Source organism: Furipterus horrens, unplaced genomic scaffold (assembly GCF_987537825.1).
Source record: "Furipterus horrens unplaced genomic scaffold, mFurHor1.1.pri manual_scaffold_10, whole genome shotgun sequence".
NCBI classification, from domain to species: Eukaryota; Metazoa; Chordata; class Mammalia; order Chiroptera; family Furipteridae; genus Furipterus; species Furipterus horrens.
This window is the reverse complement of record NW_028327180.1, coordinates 609,469-628,466: the sequence shown is the minus strand read 5'-3', so window position 1 is coordinate 628,466 and position 18,998 is coordinate 609,469. Positions and strand designations below refer to the sequence as shown.

General features: G+C 60.1%; 1 protein-coding gene across 1 annotated transcript in view; it reads left to right on the top strand.

The window, feature by feature from the left end:
- The window catches only part of CAMK2D (calcium/calmodulin dependent protein kinase II delta), a 93,706-nt gene that overhangs the window by 47,635 nt on the left and 27,073 nt on the right, over positions 1–18,998 (top strand). Inside the window, exons 4-6 of the mRNA XM_090290343.1 lie at positions 9,023–9,077; positions 13,381–13,446; positions 15,893–15,965. Of these exons, the coding sequence (XP_090146469.1) occupies positions 9,023–9,077; positions 13,381–13,446; positions 15,893–15,965 (194 nt within the window). The remainder of the gene's footprint in view (positions 1–9,022; positions 9,078–13,380; positions 13,447–15,892; positions 15,966–18,998) is intronic.

The following is an 18,998-nucleotide window of genomic DNA, read 5'->3' as shown; positions in this document are numbered from 1 at the left end:
CCCGAAAAGAGCCAAGGCACCTCCTTATCACTTAAGAATCATTGCTGTTCTCCTGTCTTCTGATAATGTGGGTGATGAAAATGAACATTATGCACAGCGAGCGCTTGTGTTGAGACCCGAAGGTGGGCTGAGTGACGTTTGTCAGTAGAATCACCAAGCAGGCTGCGGGCTGGGTCACCAGGCACCCAGCAGGGTGTTTCCCGTGCCGTCCAGCTCCAAGGCTCTGAATCCTCCCAGCAGGCCAGAGCTGTCCCATCTCCACCCGCAGACGGGAGCCCAGAGAGGCCACGCCCACCAGGGCCACATGCCGGCAGTACCCCACAGCCCATCTGGGACTAGGCACGGCCCTCACTGGTCCCACTGGGATTGAGTAAGTCGGGAAGAGTCTCTGGCATTTCTGAAGAGTGGATGAAATACGGTGCGCCGAGACCCTTCCCAGAGAAGCCACAGGGTGTGAGCCCTCTCTCCAGGGAGTGTCAGGCGGAGGAGGTCGGAACACGGCAGATGCAGATGCTGTGGGACTGGTTTTGTCCTAATGGCAGTGATCTCCAGGATCTTGGTGGAGAAAGCCTTTTATGTGGCCATATTAACCCTGCGTTAATTATTTACCTGCTAGGAAGACAGTCTCTTACTCTCTTCGGTTGATCAGGAAAATGAATGGAACAATTGCCACTGAACAGTGAAGGTCAGGAACCAAACCTGCAACAGTCCTGGGTGACAGCTGACAAAGCAGGTGTTAGCAGCTGCCCTGGAAGCTGTCGGCAAAGAAGCAGGGTAGGGCCCTGGGGGGTGAGTTCTAAGCACAGGTAGGCCCTGTGTGTGCGCTCGCCTGTCCGTATGTTTTTTAACCATTGACTATGCCTGATTTTAATAGAATATACACAGGAACACCAGCTTAGCATTTGAGACAACTTTTGAAAGTGTGATTTAGAGTTCAATGGTCACATTGATCTCCGGCATTTTATGGGACTCGCTGTGGTTTACTTGGGAAGAAAGGTGCCACTTGAGGACAGGTAGCCCTGTGTTCCCGTTGTTTGTGACTTTGGCAACAAGAACTGTTTTCTTTAAAAATGACCCACAGGTAAAAGAGTTTGCTCTTTGAATTTCATTTGCAGTGAATCTGCTTAACAAAAACAGCCCCAGCTCTGATGAAGTCGGTATGGGGTGGTGATTGTATCAGATTATTGTTTGGTATATGAATTTGCTGATTTCAGTTTAAAAGGTTAATTAATAGCCTGTGTTAGAGGAAAGGGAATAGATACATATGGTAATATGACTTGAATTCTTTTTCTGTTAAAAAAAAATTTTTTTTTAACATTTTGTACTTCAGTTGTAACTTGTGTTTTCTATGAAATAACAGAAAACGTATTTGGGAGATTTGGGAACTTCATGCTATTGAAGTCCAGTGGTTTTTATAGTTCATTGTTCAGGGGTTGCGTCCAGTTTTCAGCAGTGAGTTTGTTGTGTGCTTCAGCCCAAGGCTGGGCCAGTGAAGACCGGGCCACAGCCCACGGAGTGAGAGGCCGCATTCCGACCGCTGCCCTCCTGGGAGCTTGTGACCTGGGCCTCCCTGAGTCAGAAAAATGCGGGGCAGGCTGCAGGCCCAAGAGCCCACCCTGTCGCAGGAAGGGATGCCCCGTCTTCCGCTCAAGGGTTTTCCTCACAAACACAATCTGAAACTCACTTAGGGAAACGGCCCCCTCCAGGGACGTCCCCAGTCACCGGTGGTTTTGCAGGCTCGGGCGAGTCTGTGTGGGGCCGTTGTGAAGACAAGCGCCAGGCGTTCCTCGTGGCCCGTCTTCATTACGGACACGGCTCTCGCTCTCCGACACTGCTCTACGGGGCCTGCCCAGAGGGCCTCCGGCCGTGTAACACGAGGGCCGCACCCCAAGGCCCTGCGGCCCCGGGAGCCCCAAGTCAGTTCCTTGCGCATCAGACAGACGGGGAGGTGTGGCCGCTCTCCCCAGGGGCACCGGCCGTCGCGTCTCGCTGGTTAACGTCTGGTCCTCGCGGTCACAGCGTCGAGGAAGCTCCCGGCGTGTGCAGCTGCAGAGCGTGGTTGCAGGTCTGTGTTTCACGGCGCTGAGACGCGGCTGAGGCGCCCTGTGCCTGCGGCCGTGCACTGCGCGCGCCCCTGCTCACGCGTGTCTCGCCCTGCCCGTGCTCGCTCTGCACGCCGGGGCCGCGCTGGGGGCCCCGGGGCTGGGGGTCGCTGCTCCCGAGCCCCGCGCAGCCTGCGTCAGGACGTCCTTCCTGCCAAAAGCAAGTTCACTGCCTCAGCGCTTTCCTTCCAACACCGGAGACTCTGCACAGCGTTTTATTTTTCAAAAAACATTCTTTTTAAAAAGCACCGTGCGGGTGTGTGGAAGTGGTTCAGCGTTTTAATGTCACGCGGTATCCAGGTGGTCACGTGAACGTGGGGCTGGCAACTCCCGGGCCTGTGGGCGTAGGGGCTGCTGATCAGGAGCTGGACAGACGGGCGCTGGGGAGCAGACGCCCCAGGCTCAGGCCCGGCGGCTCCCTTGCCCTCCACGGGCGCGCGGGGCTCACTAGGACAGCAGGCAGGCTCTCGGGTAGTTGTGTCCACACGCTGACCCCAGGCACCGCCTCACCTTCTCCCAAGAACTGCTCTGGGGGCGTCTCTCGCCTCCGCTGCCTCAGTCGCACGGCAAACACTGAGCCCCACCCTGCACTCTGCACCGGGGAGCAGGGAGCTGCTTTGCCTGAGACCACAGTTTCGGAAGGGCGGGCCAGGGCGCACCTCCCCGTGTTTGAGTCCGAAGTTCAGGTCGGTCCCGGGGGCCTCCCTCCCTCCACCTCCTGCCCGCACGGCCCCCACGCGGTTCGTAGGGGCACCCACTGCGTGCAGAGGCCCCGCTGTCCCCAGCTGTGTGGGTGCCGTCCAGGTCACGCTCGGTACGCAGGGGGAGCCTCACGCCACCTGCGGGTGTTTTGTGCAGGACGCTGGGCAGAGCTGTGTATTTTTGGGGGGCAGTGCTGCCCCAATCTTGGAAACTGAAATGAGCTGGCTCTGGGCACAGCGTTCGGCGATCACCGCCCCCGCCCCATTTGAAAGGCTCTGAGCCTTCTAGGTGAGTGCGTAAGCAGTTCTGCTTTCCCGTGTCCGTCCCTGAGCCCTGAGAGGAGGCCCCGTCCCAGCCCCGGCCTCCGCCTTCAGCCTCCTGCTCCCGAGCCAGTGCAGCTGGCCTCGTGGGGACCGTCCCCTCCTGCTAAGTTCACTGGCACCTCCACTCCTCGGTCTCACGGTGCCTCTGCAGAGACTGTGTGAGTCACCTGCCTGGGCTTCGTCACACCCGTCTTTCTGGATTTCTCTTTCATCTGGGAGGCTCCTTGCTGAGTCTCTCCTCCACCTCTCTCGCAATCTCCCCGAGCATCAGGAGTGCGCCCAGTCCCCACGCCTGCCTTCCCTGCAGTCCCCTGTCCCAGTGCTCACGGGGGCGGTCGCCCCACCTCAGTGTGCAGTGTGCTCCGTGCAGGAATGGGCCTTGGCCACCCCCAGCCCAGTCCCACCCAGAACTGCTCCTGGGCCTCCTCCCCAGCCTGGCCCCATAGCCTGGCCCAGCCAGAGCCTGTGTCACCCTCACGCTGTTCCCGTGACAGCAGAGAGTCACCAGCAGGTCCTCCCCTGCCAGTGGCCTTAATGGCTTTTAAGCACCCCCTACTCTGTCCAGGTACTGCGGGAATTCTGCTTGTGAGGCGGGCTTTTGACAATGCCCGAGGGGTCCGTCACCCCTCTCCTGAAACGCTGGCCTGGCCTCTGAGCCCTCAGGCCGAGTTCTGAAACCCTGGCCCGGCAGACTCCTTCCGGTTCAGCTCCAGGTTGTTCTCCTCGCTGCCTTGCACACCAGCCCCTCCTTCCCCCCATGTTCAGGTTTCGTCTTCGCTCCATGCCTTTCCGTCACAGCCTTGGTGGGGAGTGGCCCTCACTGCCTTCACCTTTTCGGGAGTAATCTCTGCGGATGCCCCGCAGCCTTCCTGTCACGTGGGAGGGGCCCGGGGCTCCGTGGGACCCGTTTACGCACCCGGCGCCCCAAGCAGAGCTCCTCGGTCTCGGGGACTCGGTTCACACTTGATCTTTGGGGACCAGTCCCCGCTGGCCATTCACCGGACCATGGCATAATAACCGCACCTGCCCACAGGGACGGCTCTCACAACTGAGCGTGCAGCCTGATGTTAGTCCGCATTTTTCTGACTCAGGGAGGCCCAGGTCACGAGCTCCCAGGAGGGCAGCGGTCGGAATGCGGCCTCTCACTCCACACGGGGGCCCTGCCAGCCCCAGCCTGCCCCGGCGGGCACATCCTTGTGTCTGAGCTGCTCAGAGTCTTCCTGGGGTGCCCAGAGCAAAACAAAGGACCACATTGAGCTGCTTCCGCGAGGATTCTGAAACCAGACGCGAACGAAACCACGGGGAGAGAGATAAGGGTTCCCGAGCTCATGCCTGGCCATTGGCCTGTAAATACCCCTTTTGTGACTCCCTCCCACTCGACTTTCTCTTTCTACCTGATGTGTTTTATTTTATGTTGTTCTGAGAAACAAAACATAATGCCGAGGGCAGCTCCAGCTTGCATGCGGCAGTGTTTCAGGAATTGGAGGGAATCACTGCAGGTGTAAATGACCTACAGACCCACCGCGTTCCTTCCTTCACCTGTGAGCGCGTGTTTGTTGAGTAGCTGCCACGCTGGGTCCTCTAGACACCTGCGTATAAAGGACACCACCCTGTCCTCCTGCTGCCTTTCCTCCGGGGCTGCGGCTGGGACAGAGACAGTGGGTGGGGGCTCGGATGTGGAGTCAACCTGGCCCACAGGAAGTGCGGGCACAGGCTTGGCCACAGGGGGGCTCTCAGGGGGCTGAGCTGGAGCGGCACGCGGGCTGTGTGGCATGGTGTGGCATGGCGTGGCTGAGGACCTGTCGCCGTGGGCTCTGCTTCACAGGCCCGTTGACCAGGGCCTGACGGGACCTCACCTTCTCTTGTGTTCCAACAGTTAGCAGTCGGGTTGTCACGACAACAGCTGAGCCCTTGCGTGGCCTCGGGTCTGGTCTGCATGCAGAGCTGTTGGGCTTAGGCCCTCAGCAGGGGCGTGTAAGGGGCCGTTGAGGGGACCCAGGCCGGGCCGGTTCTTCCTCACGAGCAGACTTGGAGATCCAGGGTAAAGTGCTTCCTCCCGCAGCCGTGGCCGGCAGACTCCTTCGCAGTGGTGGTGAGCCCAGCCCTCCGCCGGTGCGCTCCTGCAAGGACCAAATCCCCTGGCTCTGCGTGTTTGGCTCCGCGCTCTGCAGCCCTGCACAAGGGCCAGACTCGCAGGCCATGGGGGCCGAGTAGGGGACGGTTAGGCCTCTGAACCCTGGAAGACAACCCCTGCATCGCAGTCATCAGTGCGCCTCTGCTCCAGGCACGTGGGAGTCGCCGGGCTGCCCCCGGATGGAACAGTGAGGTCAGACCGTCTAGGAAGCTCCCGGCACCTGCTCCAAAGTGTCTGTTCGGTTGTTACATGGAAACAAGCTGCGCCCGGGTCCCCACGTGCTTCCCTGGGTGCGGCGTCCTCTGAAGGCAGCGCCGCGTTGCCGGTCCGCAGTGGTGCCCTCTTGTGCTCCGTGCCGCTGTCCTTCCCGCTCTTCATAGGAACGACGGCCCCGACTTGCCCCCCTCTCCCGACCAGACATCTCTCTACCGGGGCTGGGTCGGTTGCCCCTCGCTGTCTCCTCTTGGCAGAATCTCAGGTCCCTCTCTTCCAGTCTGTCCTGCGAGCCTGGATGACTGTCTCCGGTCTCACAGTGGGAGTGTGGCGGCTCTTGGGGCCGGCGCACGGGGGGCAGACAGGGACGCTGGACCACTGCTCTGTGAGCCGCTCCGAAAGCCCTGCCGCGCATCGCCCTCTGCCCTCTGCCTGTGCTTTCCGTCCTGCAGGCGGGGCAGAGCCTGTCCGGACACAGTCTGACGCAGGTCGCTGTGCGTTTGTCATCTGATTCTTAACATGGTGACCACTGCCCAGCATGTGGTGAGTGCCCATCCCGTGCTGAGCACGATGCCGCAGGGCCGGTGCGTGTCTTTCCGTTGGCAGTGATGGTGCGTGGGGCCGACGCGCTGTTACGTCTGTCCACACGGATGCCGTCGAGGGGGTCCTGCCTTGCTCCCTGCCTGCACTGAGCTCGGCCCACAGCCGCCGGGCCTCGGTGACACTGGGACAGCTGGGATTGCTGTTCATCCTCTTGGAAGTGACAGTTGTGGTGACCCAGTGTGCCATGACATTTACCCCCCGGAAGGGTGATGTGATTGCATTTGGTAACGTGAGGGGGTATCTGATTTCTGCACGTGACACGGGCTGTGGCCGCCCGTGCGGGACCTGCTGTCATCGATGCTCCTGTGTGTCCTCCCGCGCTGCCAGTGCCTCTGTGTTAGGCTGTTGCAGGCACGTCCTCGGAAGGTACGTTTCAAGAGGACGTGACTGTGCAGCTGCCATGACATGGCCTTCGAGGGGACACCTAGACCTGCCCGGCGGGGATCACCTCTCGGCCGTCGCCCAGAAAACTGGCAGACGCAGGCAAACGAGGGGGAAGGTGAGAACTCCCGACACAGGACGCCCCCCCCTGGTGCCGGCACTTCGTGTCCTCGTTCGGGCTGAGGTCCCTGTGCCCCTGCCCGGTCCACCGCACGAGCCCCGTCCTCTGTCCAGAGCGGCAGCGGGACACGCGGTCGCCTTCAGGAATCTGTGGCGCTGACCTTGTACCTGGGGACAGACTGCATCCCAGTCCAGAGACATACGCTGACCAGGCTGTGCCCTGCTCTGGGGACCCTGCGATCTTGGGGTGCAGACTCTTCTTTGGGTACTTAGAGATAGTTTCAGCACGAATACGGATGACATTCCCTACTGAGTGTTCACGTTACAGTTATATTTGTTTTTTCAAAAAGCGCTTAATTTTAATTCCTTTTTCTTAAGTATAAACAATGAATTGCTTTTAAATATAATTTAATGTTCATTAATATTAAGTTTAAAAAGAAGGTTTTCTTGTCACTACACTAAAGGAAAAAATAAATATGTAAACTTTTATTAACCAATGTTACCCCCAATTCATTTAAATTTTTTTTTTAAGTTTTTATTTCTGATAACATTTTGATCCAGTGATCCCACTGCTGGGATTATACCTGAAGAATCCTGAAACCCCAATTCAGAAGAGCCTATGCACCCCTATGTTCATTGCAGCACTGTTTACAATCGCCAAGTGCTGGAAACAGCCCAAGTTCCCGTCTGTAGATGAGTGGATCACAAACTGTGGTACATTTACACAGTGGAATAATATGCAGCAGAAAGAAAGGAAGAACTCCTGCCATTTGCGACAGCGTGGATGGAACTAGAGAGAATTATGCTTAGTGAAATAAGCCAGGCAAAGGAAGAAAAATACCGTATGATCTCACCTAATACAGGAGACTAACGAACAACATAAACAAGCAAAACAGAACCAGAAGCGTGGAAACAAGGAGCAGACTGACAGTGACGGGGGAGGGGGAGGGGGGAGAAGGGGGGTAGGAAGGGGAAGGGTTTTGTCAAGGACCAGGTACAACGGACCCGTGGACACGGACAAGGGGGTAACGCGGTGGGACCGACTGAGGGAGAGGGGTGGGTGGGGGCGAGCAAAGGGGGACAGTGGGACACCTGTGACAGACAATAAAATTAAAGCAGTGCAGGAAACCGCTTCTTAGAAATCTACTTCGCATCTGCACATCTATGAGATATTGTTTTTACAGCTCGTCTGGTACCGGCACCCATTGCTTTATTCAGTGTTTCTCTCTCTGGGTCTGTGTTCTGTTCTGCCGGTGCGTCAGGGGCAGACACCCTGCTTTCTGGGTCTCTGTAGTGCTCAGTGTCCCGGCCCGGTGCTCGCTCTGAGAAAGCCGTCCGCAGAAGTTGGTGGATAGAAAAATAAATGAATAAATAAATAAAGTTATTTTAACTTTTAATACTGAATAGCGGCTTATTTGTCATTGATTAATGGAACTAGTGGCTAAGTATTTGTGGAAAGACTTATCCCATAAGCCACTTCAGGAATTTGTGTTCACGTGTCTAAAATTAGAACAGACTGTCGTGTCTTTGCCTGACCCGTGTGCATGCCTTCCCCAGCTCAGCCAGATTCCCAAAGTTTTTATGCTTAAATGCCAAACATGTTATGTTAAAACAAGCAAAGAGAAGGGAAGTGTGATGGCTGCGTGACTGCTGACTGTGGCAGCGGTACAACAACCGGGGGACCCCATGTGCCTGCCTGTGTGTCCACCGTGTCTCGGAGAAACAGAGGTCACTGCACACGCGCACAGCCTGACGAGCGTGTGTGGCCCTGGCGGGAACACTGCTGCCATTGCGCGCCTGTGGGACTTGGTAGAAACAGCAAAGCGCACGCGCGGATCTGCCCCGTCTCCTGAAAATCTCAGTCTCACTCGGCTGCGTTTTCTCTCCGGACGTGACCGGCTTTGGCACAAAGGCGCCCGCAGGCGTGGCGACTGACCTTTCCCTCTCGGTGGTGCCATCGGCCTCTCACGGTGGAGGCCATGAACACCAGTGTCTGTCAAATCAGCCAAGGACCACGACACGGAAGGGCCAGCGGTGGCGGCGGCTGTGACATAGAGCTAACCGTCTGATGCGCCCTGGGGGTCCGGGGCTGCGACCGTGCTGTCCCCACGGCAGGCAGGGGCTGCGTCTGGGCCCCCAGCACCGCTCTCACCGGCCCTGCCAGGGTCTTCACTCCCACGTGGTCCACAGGACACCGGCCGTTTCTCTTTGTCCCGTTTAACCTTCTCAACCCCTTATGACCTGGTGGTGCCGGGATCGTTGCGAGTTAACTAACTTGATGACGATCACACAGTCAGTCGTCGTCAGGGCGTGACCCTAACCCTGGATCTCCGCCCCCAAGCCCGCGGCCCAGGAGGCTGAGGCCGGAAGCGCGGCCGGCGTGCGTGCAGAGGGGCTCCCTGGCGCGCGTGTGACCCAGACGTCTTCTCTGTCCTCTCTTGCAGTGCGGCTCCACGACAGCATCTCAGAAGAAGGCTTCCACTACCTGGTGTTCGACCTGTGAGTACTGCACCCGCGTGTGGGGAGGCCGTTCTGAATGAAACATGCGTTTTCCAGTTTGCAGCCCAGCCTAGGGGTCCCCTGAGAGAGAAGCAGTTGCGTGTGATGACAGTGGATCCATAGAATGGACTCGTCTCCGGTTTTCCAGTGACATTCTGGTAACAGGGGGAGAAGCCATGCCGTGCGGTGTGAGTGGGCACTAGACGTTGTCAGTTTGGCCCGTCAATGGTTGGGCACAGGGCGTGATGCCCGCCAAGGACACGTGTGCCATCATGCCACTCGGCCGAAGGCCGTCATCCCGGTGGGGGGTGAGGCGGACGGAGCAGACGGGGCCTCCTGGGGAGAGTGCTGCCTGGAAGGAGGGGCCTGAGCGCCAGCCGCCAGGGCCTCCCGTCTCCCACGGCCCGTCTCTGAGCGTCCGTCTGCACAGAGGGAGGCGAGCGGCCCCGGTCGCTGTCCCCCAGGTCCTTCTCCATCCCCCGAGGCTGCATGCTGTTCTCATCAGCTTGAGTTTCCTGTAGGAGTGGCGAGGCTGCTGATGTCATGTTTGCAATTTTTCTTTAAGATTTTACTTATTTATCTTTAGAGGGAGGGCAAGGGAGGGAGAAAGGGAGGGAGAGAAACATCACTGTGTGGTTGCCTCTCACACGCCCCCAACTGGGGACCTGGCAGCAACCCAGGCCTGTGCCCTGACTGGGGATCGAACCAGCGACCCTTTGGTTCATGGGCCAGCGCTCGACCCACTGAGCCACACCCGCCAGGGCTAATGTCATTTTTAAATATTAGAAAACTTCTTAGGATTCTAAACTATTAGAGAAAAAAGCTATTATTGCGTCTCCAGAAAGAACATTTTTTCCCTTAGCAAAAACACACCTTGGTACATGAAGCACTTCTTTTCTTCCCTGAAGTGTGTGTGCTTTTCCCCTGCAGGGCACTCTGTTTGTTACACGCGTGCCGTGGGCGTCTGTGGGAGGCGCCGTGCCCGGGGGTCAGGGGCGAGGCAGTGTTTCTGAGACTAACTCGCTGAACAGATGTCCCACTGGGATAAGTTCAGAGAAGAACTGGGGGCGCCGGGACTGCCGCCCGCCCCTCCACGCAGAGGCCGGGCCAAGGGGCGTGTTCTGTACTTACTGTGCGCATTTTTTATTTCTACGCATCCTGAAACCATGTTGTGGCACCAGACATACGTCTCACGCCGCGTCCTGTGCGCCCCTGCCTTCCTGGACGGGCCGAGGCTGTCGTATGTCACACGCCGTTGCCGGCCGGCCCGGGGGCACCTTGGCTCCTGTGTCTCCTCCTAGAAGCCGTGGAGCTCTGCGTTCTTACGTTAGGTCTTGAGTTCACTGTGCGGGTTCATTTTCTCGTGTGTGACGGTCCAGCGGCTCCAGCACCATGTGCTGACGACACTGTCTCTGCTCCAGGGTGCGGCCAGGCCCCCCGGTCAGAGAGCAGCCACCGCGTTTGTGTGGCTCTGTCTGTCCCCGGGGCCTGCGCGTCCGTCCCCTCAGCAGCACCGCGCTGTCCCCGTGCTGCCGCTCTGTGGTTGGCGGGCGTCGGGCCGCGTCCGTCCTCGCCCTGCTCGCTGCCTCTGCACGGGGCGGGCTGTTCTGGGCCTGGGCCTCCGTGAGAACTTGAGGGTCAGGTCCTCAGGATCACAGACACCTTGCTGAGGTTTTGGTGGGAATTGTTCGAATCTCTAGGTTGAGTTAAGACTGGCATCTTGACAATAACGAGACTTCCTGTTTATTGATGAGGAAATCTCCCCATTTATGTGGTTTTCCTCTGAGACCTTCCATCAGTCCTGTCGTTTTTCATGTAGATCTTTTGTCTGTCTTGTTAGACTTGCCCCTGAGTATCTCATTTTGGGGGTGTCACGTAAATGGTTAAGTGTTTTTCTATTTTAATTTCACTTGGTTATTTATATTTATAGCATGCAGGACATCCATAAACTTCCGTATTTGCCTTACATCCTGCAATTCGCTGTGACGGCTTAGTTCCCGAAGCGGCCAGGAGCCTGGTGACTGCGCGGCGGGCGGGGGGGCCAGCGAGGCGTGTGTGGTCTTGGAGGTGCTCGCAGAGACGGAGTGGCACGTAAGTGCCTGAGGACCGCGAGGGCCCCTCCGTGTGTCGGTCAGCGGCCCGCGTGCTCGGAAGGAGACGGCTGCCCCTGTGACCTGAATCTGTGCGTCTGGGAGTCCTGCGGAAGCAGCCTGACCGGCTGCCAAAGCTGGGAGACACGAGCCTACGGGGCTGCGTTTGTTTCTCCAGCTGGGCCCATCCGTGGGTCATGCCACGTGCAGTTGATGAATTGAAGGAGGACTTCCTGGTGGAAGGGGTAATGAGAACCTTCCAGAATTCTCACATCCACCGTGGTGAACGGAAGCGTGGCTGGATTCGTGTACAGTGTGCTCTGTTTGAGAACACGCAGTTAGCGTTTGACAGAGTGGAGGGCCGGCAGGTCTTCCCTTGGGGTCCGCAGTGAGTGTCTGTGACACCCTTGGCCAGAGCCTCTCCAGGCTTGGAGCCTGTTTGCTTCCCGGATTCCCCACAGTGAGGGCACACGGTCAGGGACCACCTAACAGCGGCTTGGTGTTGGAAAGGAAGAAGCAGCTCCCCCACTCGTACACCGAGACGCAGCTTCGATGTGTGTGACGTGCAGGACGGGGGCCGTGAGCGGCCGCGCCCATGGCTGTGTGCCCGGGGTCATGCGCTCGGCCTCCTGCCTGGGCTCGTGGACCGGCGCGGCCCCTGCACGCGGGAAGGATGAGGCTGGGGGGGGGGGGCCTCGGGGGTCCGGTCGCTGCGTGCGCTGTGCTGCCCCCAGGGTCAGAGGTGAGACGCAGGGCCCAGCCTTTCCAGCACAGCAGCAGCAAGAAGTGACATGTGGGGACCCTGCTGGGCGCCAGGCCCGTGCCGAGGGGCCGCAGCTCTGTCGTCTGTCTCACCGCTGCGTCAGCAACAGAGAGAGAGTCAGCGACCCCGAGGCCCGGGAGCGGGGCGCACACCGTCCCCGCAGAGGGAACGGCCCCGTCACTGACGCTGGGAATCCACGGTCACCTGCGGTAGCTTCCTCCCAGTTAGGTGGGCCCTGTGTCTGCTGCCAAGAGACGTCACGAGCAGTGATGGGGCCTTTCGGCACCGTGGCGACGGGGAGGCTTGTTTGCCCCCAGGTTTCAAACGTGGGTCCTCTTTGACCCAGCAATCCTACGCCTAAGAATTTACCTTCTAGAAACTCCCTGAAATCGGCAAATGTCTGTGTGTGGGCGCACACGCGCGTGTGTCCGGTCACTTACTTCAGCTGGGGCGATGGCTCTGGCGAGAGGCAGTGCCCGAGGCCGAGTGTGAACTGACAGGCCTCACTGCAGCCCGGGGCTCCCGTGTGCTGCGCGCCCCTGCTGTGAGGAAGGTGTGTTTTTGTGTGTTTCTTCAAGGGGAAACACGTGAATGTTTAAGATGTGCGGAAGGTTGAAGGGTCCGCACACTTCGTTTGTTCCCGAGAGTCAGATCGAGGTCGACAGATCGGGGACTACTTGGTACACTTCCTTATTCTTTTACTTTTGACTGCAGAAGTGTGTTACTTTGACATTTAAAAACCTGTTACTTTAGGGGGAAGAAAAAACCTGAACCAGAGCGTCACTGGTTGGGGCATCCTAGCCCAAAGCACTGCCTTTTGGAGAAGAGACAGCACCCCACGCCAGTCACGTGTCCTGTCAGGGCCCAACCGCGTGGTGTGGATGAGCGTCCTGGGAAGCGGGGCCCAGTGGCGGGCGTGGCGGCCCCGCTCCTCCTGGCTGCCGGGGTCCCCGTGCCTCCCAGGACATGGCCCAGAGCCCTGAGCCTTTGCTCCCTGGCAGGCCCACGGGACGCAAAGGCACCTGGGTGCTGTCGGGACAGACAGGCTCTCAGGCCGGGGCCCTGGGTCTGCGCGGCCGCCTCTGGGACAGATGACGAGGAGCCTCAGGGGAACACGGCCAGTGCACCCTCTGCTGCCTTCACGCGCGTGGGCTCCGCGTGCTGAGAACACGCCCCCGCCCCCCCAGCCCCCGAAGCAGAGACCCTCACAGAGACCGTCCCGGACGGTCCCCGGGCGCAGGGAGCCCTGTGTCCCGCGTCTGGCGGAAGAAGGGCGGGTGGACGAGATGCAGACGCTTACCTTCCGTAGGCGGATTGTTACGGGCTGTCGCTCTTCCGGTGTTTTAAAGCACTTCTTGTTTCCGTAACAATTTCTAAAATAAACCGAGAGCAAAGGCTGCACGTGAGTTCGGCACAGACCCACGGGCGTCTCACTGTGCTTCCTCCGCAGCGTCACCGGGGGCGAGCTGTTTGAGGACATCGTGGCGCGGGAGTACTACAGCGAGGCCGACGCCAGGTGAGTGCCAGCCCCGCGGCCCCGCCCCGCTTCTCCCACCGGGACGGACGCTTCTGCGTCTTCAGAAGCAGCCTGTGCATCTGGTCTGAACCTTGTTAGGGTCTAGTGTCTGTAGTGGGAGTGCGTGTCTTATTTTATTAAAGCGAAACTGGAGTGGCTTCCACTAAAGAAACAGGCCTTCTTAGCAAACGTGGAGATCCAAGACGGGCCCCTCTGGTCCCTGGGTGCCGGGCGGCCCAGGGTGCCCGCTGTCGTACCGGCTCCCGATCCCATTGCAGTTCCCTGCGCAGGAGCGAGACCGCGGGCTGGTTCTGGGGAGCGGGTCCTGAGCACGTCCTCCCACAGAGGCAGACGCAGGAGCCCGGCCCCAGGGCCCCCCTGGCCCGAGGTTCCTTACGGCCCGGAGCCCCCAGGGGAGAAATGCTTATTTGCGTATTTCAGGGGACTTTCCGGTCTTGTCAGTGGTCCGAGCTGCACGAAGTTCAGAGCGGCTCCCGCTTTGCCTGACATGAAGCCGCCGGGGCTGCACCCAGGCGGGCGTGGGTGGTGCTGAGACTGGGCAGCGCCGGTTCTCCTGCGCACCCGCTGCGAGGGCCGTGGTCAGCACCTCCTCGGAAAGCTCTGGCCAGGAGCCAGGCTCGCTGTTAGCCACGAGAACAGGACCCTCAGAGGAGCCTCGGGTGCTCCCAGGGCTTCCTCAGGCACATGCAGCCCACGTGCCGGCCCTGCCCCCAGCGGCCCGGCTCCCCCCAGCGGCGCCCACGCCTGCACAGCTCCCTCGGAGCCTCCAGCTCACGCTCTGGTTTCAGGCGTTGTTTGTGCATCCTGGGGATCTTCTCTGTGCGTGACTACGCTCTGCGTTTTTAATGGAATTGTTACTGCCAAAGTCAAGTAGGAAGTCCCTTGTCACTTACATTCTGATGAGTGAACTGACGCCAACTCAGGTCCGCAGGTCCCCACGTGGGCCCCCGAAGGAGCTTCGGAGCAGCCCGGGGAGAAACGCTGCGCGCTCTCGGGAGGGGTCCCCGCCAGGGTCGCTCACAGTGCCGCCTGCAGGCTGTTCCTGCGGCCGAGAGTTTTGTTGGAACGAGAGCGGAGACTCTCCCTGTGGAGAGGCCCACAGACAACAGGGCGGACCCGGTGGGTTTACAGGAAGTTTTGGAGTTCACAGTAGGGTGTTTTTAGGGTTCGTCCCACACAAAATTAAGGAGAAAACATTCTCTTCCCAACCCCACGCATCAAGAGCACACTCTGCAAACATTTGCCAGGGTCTGCGTTTGTCCCAGAGAGCAGCGCGCTGTCCGCTCTCACGCGTGAGCCGGGGGGACAGTCCCTCAGCACGAACTGCCTTCGCTTCTCTGCTCCCTGCCGTCCCTCAGGCCCAGGGACCGGCGCCCGCGGCTGGAGAAGAGGGAGTGAGATGCCTGAAGCAGAGCAGTGGCGCGCTTGCGGGAGGGAAGGTGTCATGTCACTTAAGGACGTACCTGCCGCTCGCAGACGAGCTGAGCAGCAGTCGGCCCGTAAGGGGCCCATGTGGGGGTGTCTCGGCGACTCCTGCGGGGAGCCTCCCGTCCCGATCAGTCTGTGGCGTGTGCGCGCCGATGAGTCCGAAGGTGATTTCCCCTGTCACGCAGGAGCTCACTTTGGAGTCCTGCTGCTCTGCACCCTCAGTGGGGGCGCGCGGAGCTCGGCCAGACGGCGGGGCGGGCGCCCTCGTGCCAGCTGTCAGCTGACGCGGACGGCAGGGCTGCCAGGCAGGGGCCTCTCTCCAGGCCAATGCGCGGTCTGTTTGGCATCAGGGACTTGTAGTAGGAAGAGCATGGATTGTGCATTTGACAGGCGACCTGCAAGCGTGTATGAACCGCGCTCCAGGAGCCTGAGCGTCACGTCTCCCCCAGTTCCTAGCCCTTCCCCAGAGTCCAGCCTGCCTGCAGCGGGGCGGCTCACATCGTGGGGGACTTGGAATTCTCCGTTACCGGGGACCCACGTGACCTTTCCTGCTAACGCGCCACACACGCGGCAGCAGGGGCCGCATCCCTCTGCCTGACCCTGTTCCTCCTACCCCTTCATCCTGGTGCCTCAGCCGTTGCGTTCATTTGTGGGCTCAGGCCGTAAACAGCTCAGGAGTTCTCCCAGGACAGCGTGGGAGAGGTGTCCCTGCTTCTCCGTGAGGATGGAGATCTGGACTTGTGTCCGCCCGTGAAGGGGCTGCAGGCTGTGACGGACGGAGCGCAGCTCGGGTGTCCTGTGTGAGCGCCTCGTGGACTCTGGGCTGGGCGTCACTTGTGTTGGCGCCAGGGTCCGTGTTACTCAGCGTCATGCCAAGCCCATTGTGAAGCTAAACGGTGGGGGAGACGTCACTTTGTGTTTGTTTTGGGGGGACTCCAGGTCACGCGTGACCGTGTGCCTCACACCGTCCCTTCCTTCTGCCCTTGTATCTTTGCAGTCACTGTATACAGCAGATTCTAGAAAGTGTAAATCATTGTCACCTGAATGGCATAGTTCACAGGGACCTGAAGGTCAGTATCGGAGCCCGTACGTCTGAATCGAAGGGGGTGGTTTTCGGGGAGGGCGGAGGGCGGGTCCTGGAAGGGGGTCCCTCGCTGCTCCCAACCCCCACTGCACTGACTGGCTAGTGACGTGGCGATGCATGAGGCCTCTTCCGCTGCTTGTCTGCGGGCCAGACGCACATCACGGCCACAGGGGAGCATGCTGGACACGTCTGTCCACGCGCTGAACCAAGAGCCGCTCTGGGGGCAGGTTTTCCCCGACGTCCCACATTGGCCTGGAGACCTGGCCTGTGATGTGTGTCGCCTGCAGACTGCACCCCGCTTCTGTCCTGGGCCGTGTGGCCGAGGCACAAAGGCTGGCTGCACGCTGCTCCGGAGCTGCGAGCCCTCAGGCGGGGCCCCCATGCCCGTGCCAGCAGAGCCCGTGACGCTCCGCCCTAACCCCACGGTGCCGGCCGCTCAGCTGTGGCTTCAGAGGGACACCCAGGAAACCGCGGGCGGGGCTGGGGGCGGAGCACAGCGGCTCTGAAATTCTGCTGGTGTCCCGGCTCATTGCCTCCGAGCGCCTGGAAGGGAGCTCCGGCGTTCGTGAGGGTCTCTGAGGGCTTTTCCAGAACAAGTGGGCCCAGAGCTGGGGTCACGGCAGGCAGGCCCCGCCCATTTCGAGGCAGGCGTCCCAGCACCACGTGCAGTCGGCCGCGGCGGGCTCCCGTCTCCGCGCCGCGCGGGGCTCACTCTGCCCCCGGTGTTCGCGTGCAGCCCCTGGAGGCCGCCCTGCACGGCCGTCAGGTGCGCGTGGTCCCGGGATGGCAGGTGGGACCAGCCGCACCCTGCTCAGAGCGGAGCGTCCGGGAGGCAGGCACCCCCCACCCCCACCCCAAGAGCGGTGTGCGCTCGCTCTGCTTGGGACAGAACGCGTTCCCTCTGCAGCGGGGCTTCCGTCCCGCTTCCTTCAGCAAGAAATAGCTTCCTAAATCAGAGCAGAGAGCCTGGGTGGGGCTTGCAGGAGCGCACCACATGCCCTCCTTCTGAACCTGCTCTGTGGGCCTAACCCGCTGTCACCGGTTCACCCACGGTGCATGGCGCGTGGAGATACGGTCATTAGGTCGATTCCGGCCCGTGTGCGTGGGCGCGAGAGATCCCTGCACTGGGCTGGACTCTAAGCCCCAGGAACTCGGAGGCCTCCTGGTTTCTTCTCCACCGACGTCCTCGGGGCTGTGGCCCGAGTGCCTCTTACATCCGATGGAGGGAAGTGAGACAGACTTTAAGACTTCACTCAGCTTCTCATACCGTAGGCCGTGAACAGCGTCCAGGTCGTTTGCAAAGGCACTAGGAGACCCCTCTCAGCGTCTGTTCCCCTTGGGGGCCCCGAGAAGCGGGGAAGGCCTGGATAGTAAACGAGAGGAAGCCAGGGCGGCGAGCCAGCCCGAGCGCAGGGGCGCCGCGCGCACAGCTGTGGCTCCTCGTCTGCAGACTCGGCCTTTCCCGGCGTCTGCGCGCGGTGGCGAGGGCTCGAGCGCCCCGCTGTGCGTCCTGTGGGGGCCTCGGCGGGCTCCTCACGTGCAGACGCTCTGGTTGTAACTAGCGTGAATCCATAGCGGCCGCTCGCTCAGCGTGTCCTGGAAGGGTTATCGCTGAAGCTCCACAGCTGCGATTCGTAAGCAAAGCGTTGCCTTCGTTTTCTGGAATCGTCCTTGTCTCCATTTGGATCTGAGAGCGCTCCGTGTCGGAAGCACAGGTTCCCGCTGGACCACGCACACCGGCCGGCACTCACCGAGTGGGCCCGTCAGGATGAAGGGAAGCCACGTGTTCCTTGGAAATCCGTGTTTCGGTGATCGCCTCAGAAACGCCACTGAAGCCGTGGACGGATGGAGCCCCCCTGCTGCCTCTCAGAGCCCGCAGGGCTCGCCCCTCCTCCCGTGACCGTACACGCACAGGCCCCTCTCCGTGCCAGTTACCAGGTCCTCTGTGGAATGTGGTCACCGTCTGAGGTGTTTCGCTGCTTGTCATGTAATCACAGGTGTCCTCTAAGGGCCAGGCGTGGGGAGAGGAGCTCTCCTCGGCGGCTTCGGATGACGTGTTCCGGGCTCGTGACGCGGACGCCCCGCCTGCCGTCACAGACCCGGACATTAATCCAAGATGGCAGCGGGCCCCGCTGGGCGCTGGGAGGAAAGCTATTTTCTGACACATGAGCTAAAGTCACTCGTTAAAAACTCAGGCAGGGCACGTCAGGGAGGCTGCCCGCCAGGCCGCGGCAGCACGCACGTTCCTGCCAGGGGAACCGCCTCTGCTCCCTCCGTCCTGTGCGAAGGCTTCAGGGGAGGACAGGCGTGAGCTTCCGGGCCGGCTTGTCATGCTTTCTGTGCCCAGCCAGAAAGGAAAGGGATTCGTTTTCTGGGGAGGGTTACGGTGTTACTCATACCAACTTGTGAATTCCATACTTTGAACAATTCCGAAATCACAGTTGCTCCCCTTTGCTTGGAATCGCACGTACGTGAAACCATTAAAGAGCCTGTCATTCGTGTACCGCTTCTGTCTGGGTACTTCAGAAGCAGCCCACGTGCGCGGTAAGCCCCACACCTCGCTCAGTTGCTCCGCTGCTGCTTCGTGGGGCACCTTGTGGGTGTCGAGTGTGGGGGCGCCGGCTGTCGGCCTGTCGGCTGGTGGACCACACGGGCTGACAGTGTGCCAGCCAGTCAGGACGCAGGACTGGCGGGGCGATGCTGGAACCCGCCAGGTGCGCATGGTGAGGGCAGCGGACGCTGTGGTCTCACGCAGGCAGAACAGGACATGAGCACGGACGTGGGCGCCCCGCTGTGGAAGTGGGAGCAGCACAACCTCTGCGCGCATCTGAGTGAGCTTGGTGTGCGAGCTCCCGGCTTCTGTGCCCCTGGGCGCCGTGTTCCCAGCGTCTTGGGCACAGGGACAGTGGCTGCAAACACACCACACCGTATGGCTCACGTCACATTGAAATGCCGAGACTCGGGGGCGGGGGGGGGTGGGTAAGCAAATCTAAAAAGACAGGCTCACCCCCTAAAAGCT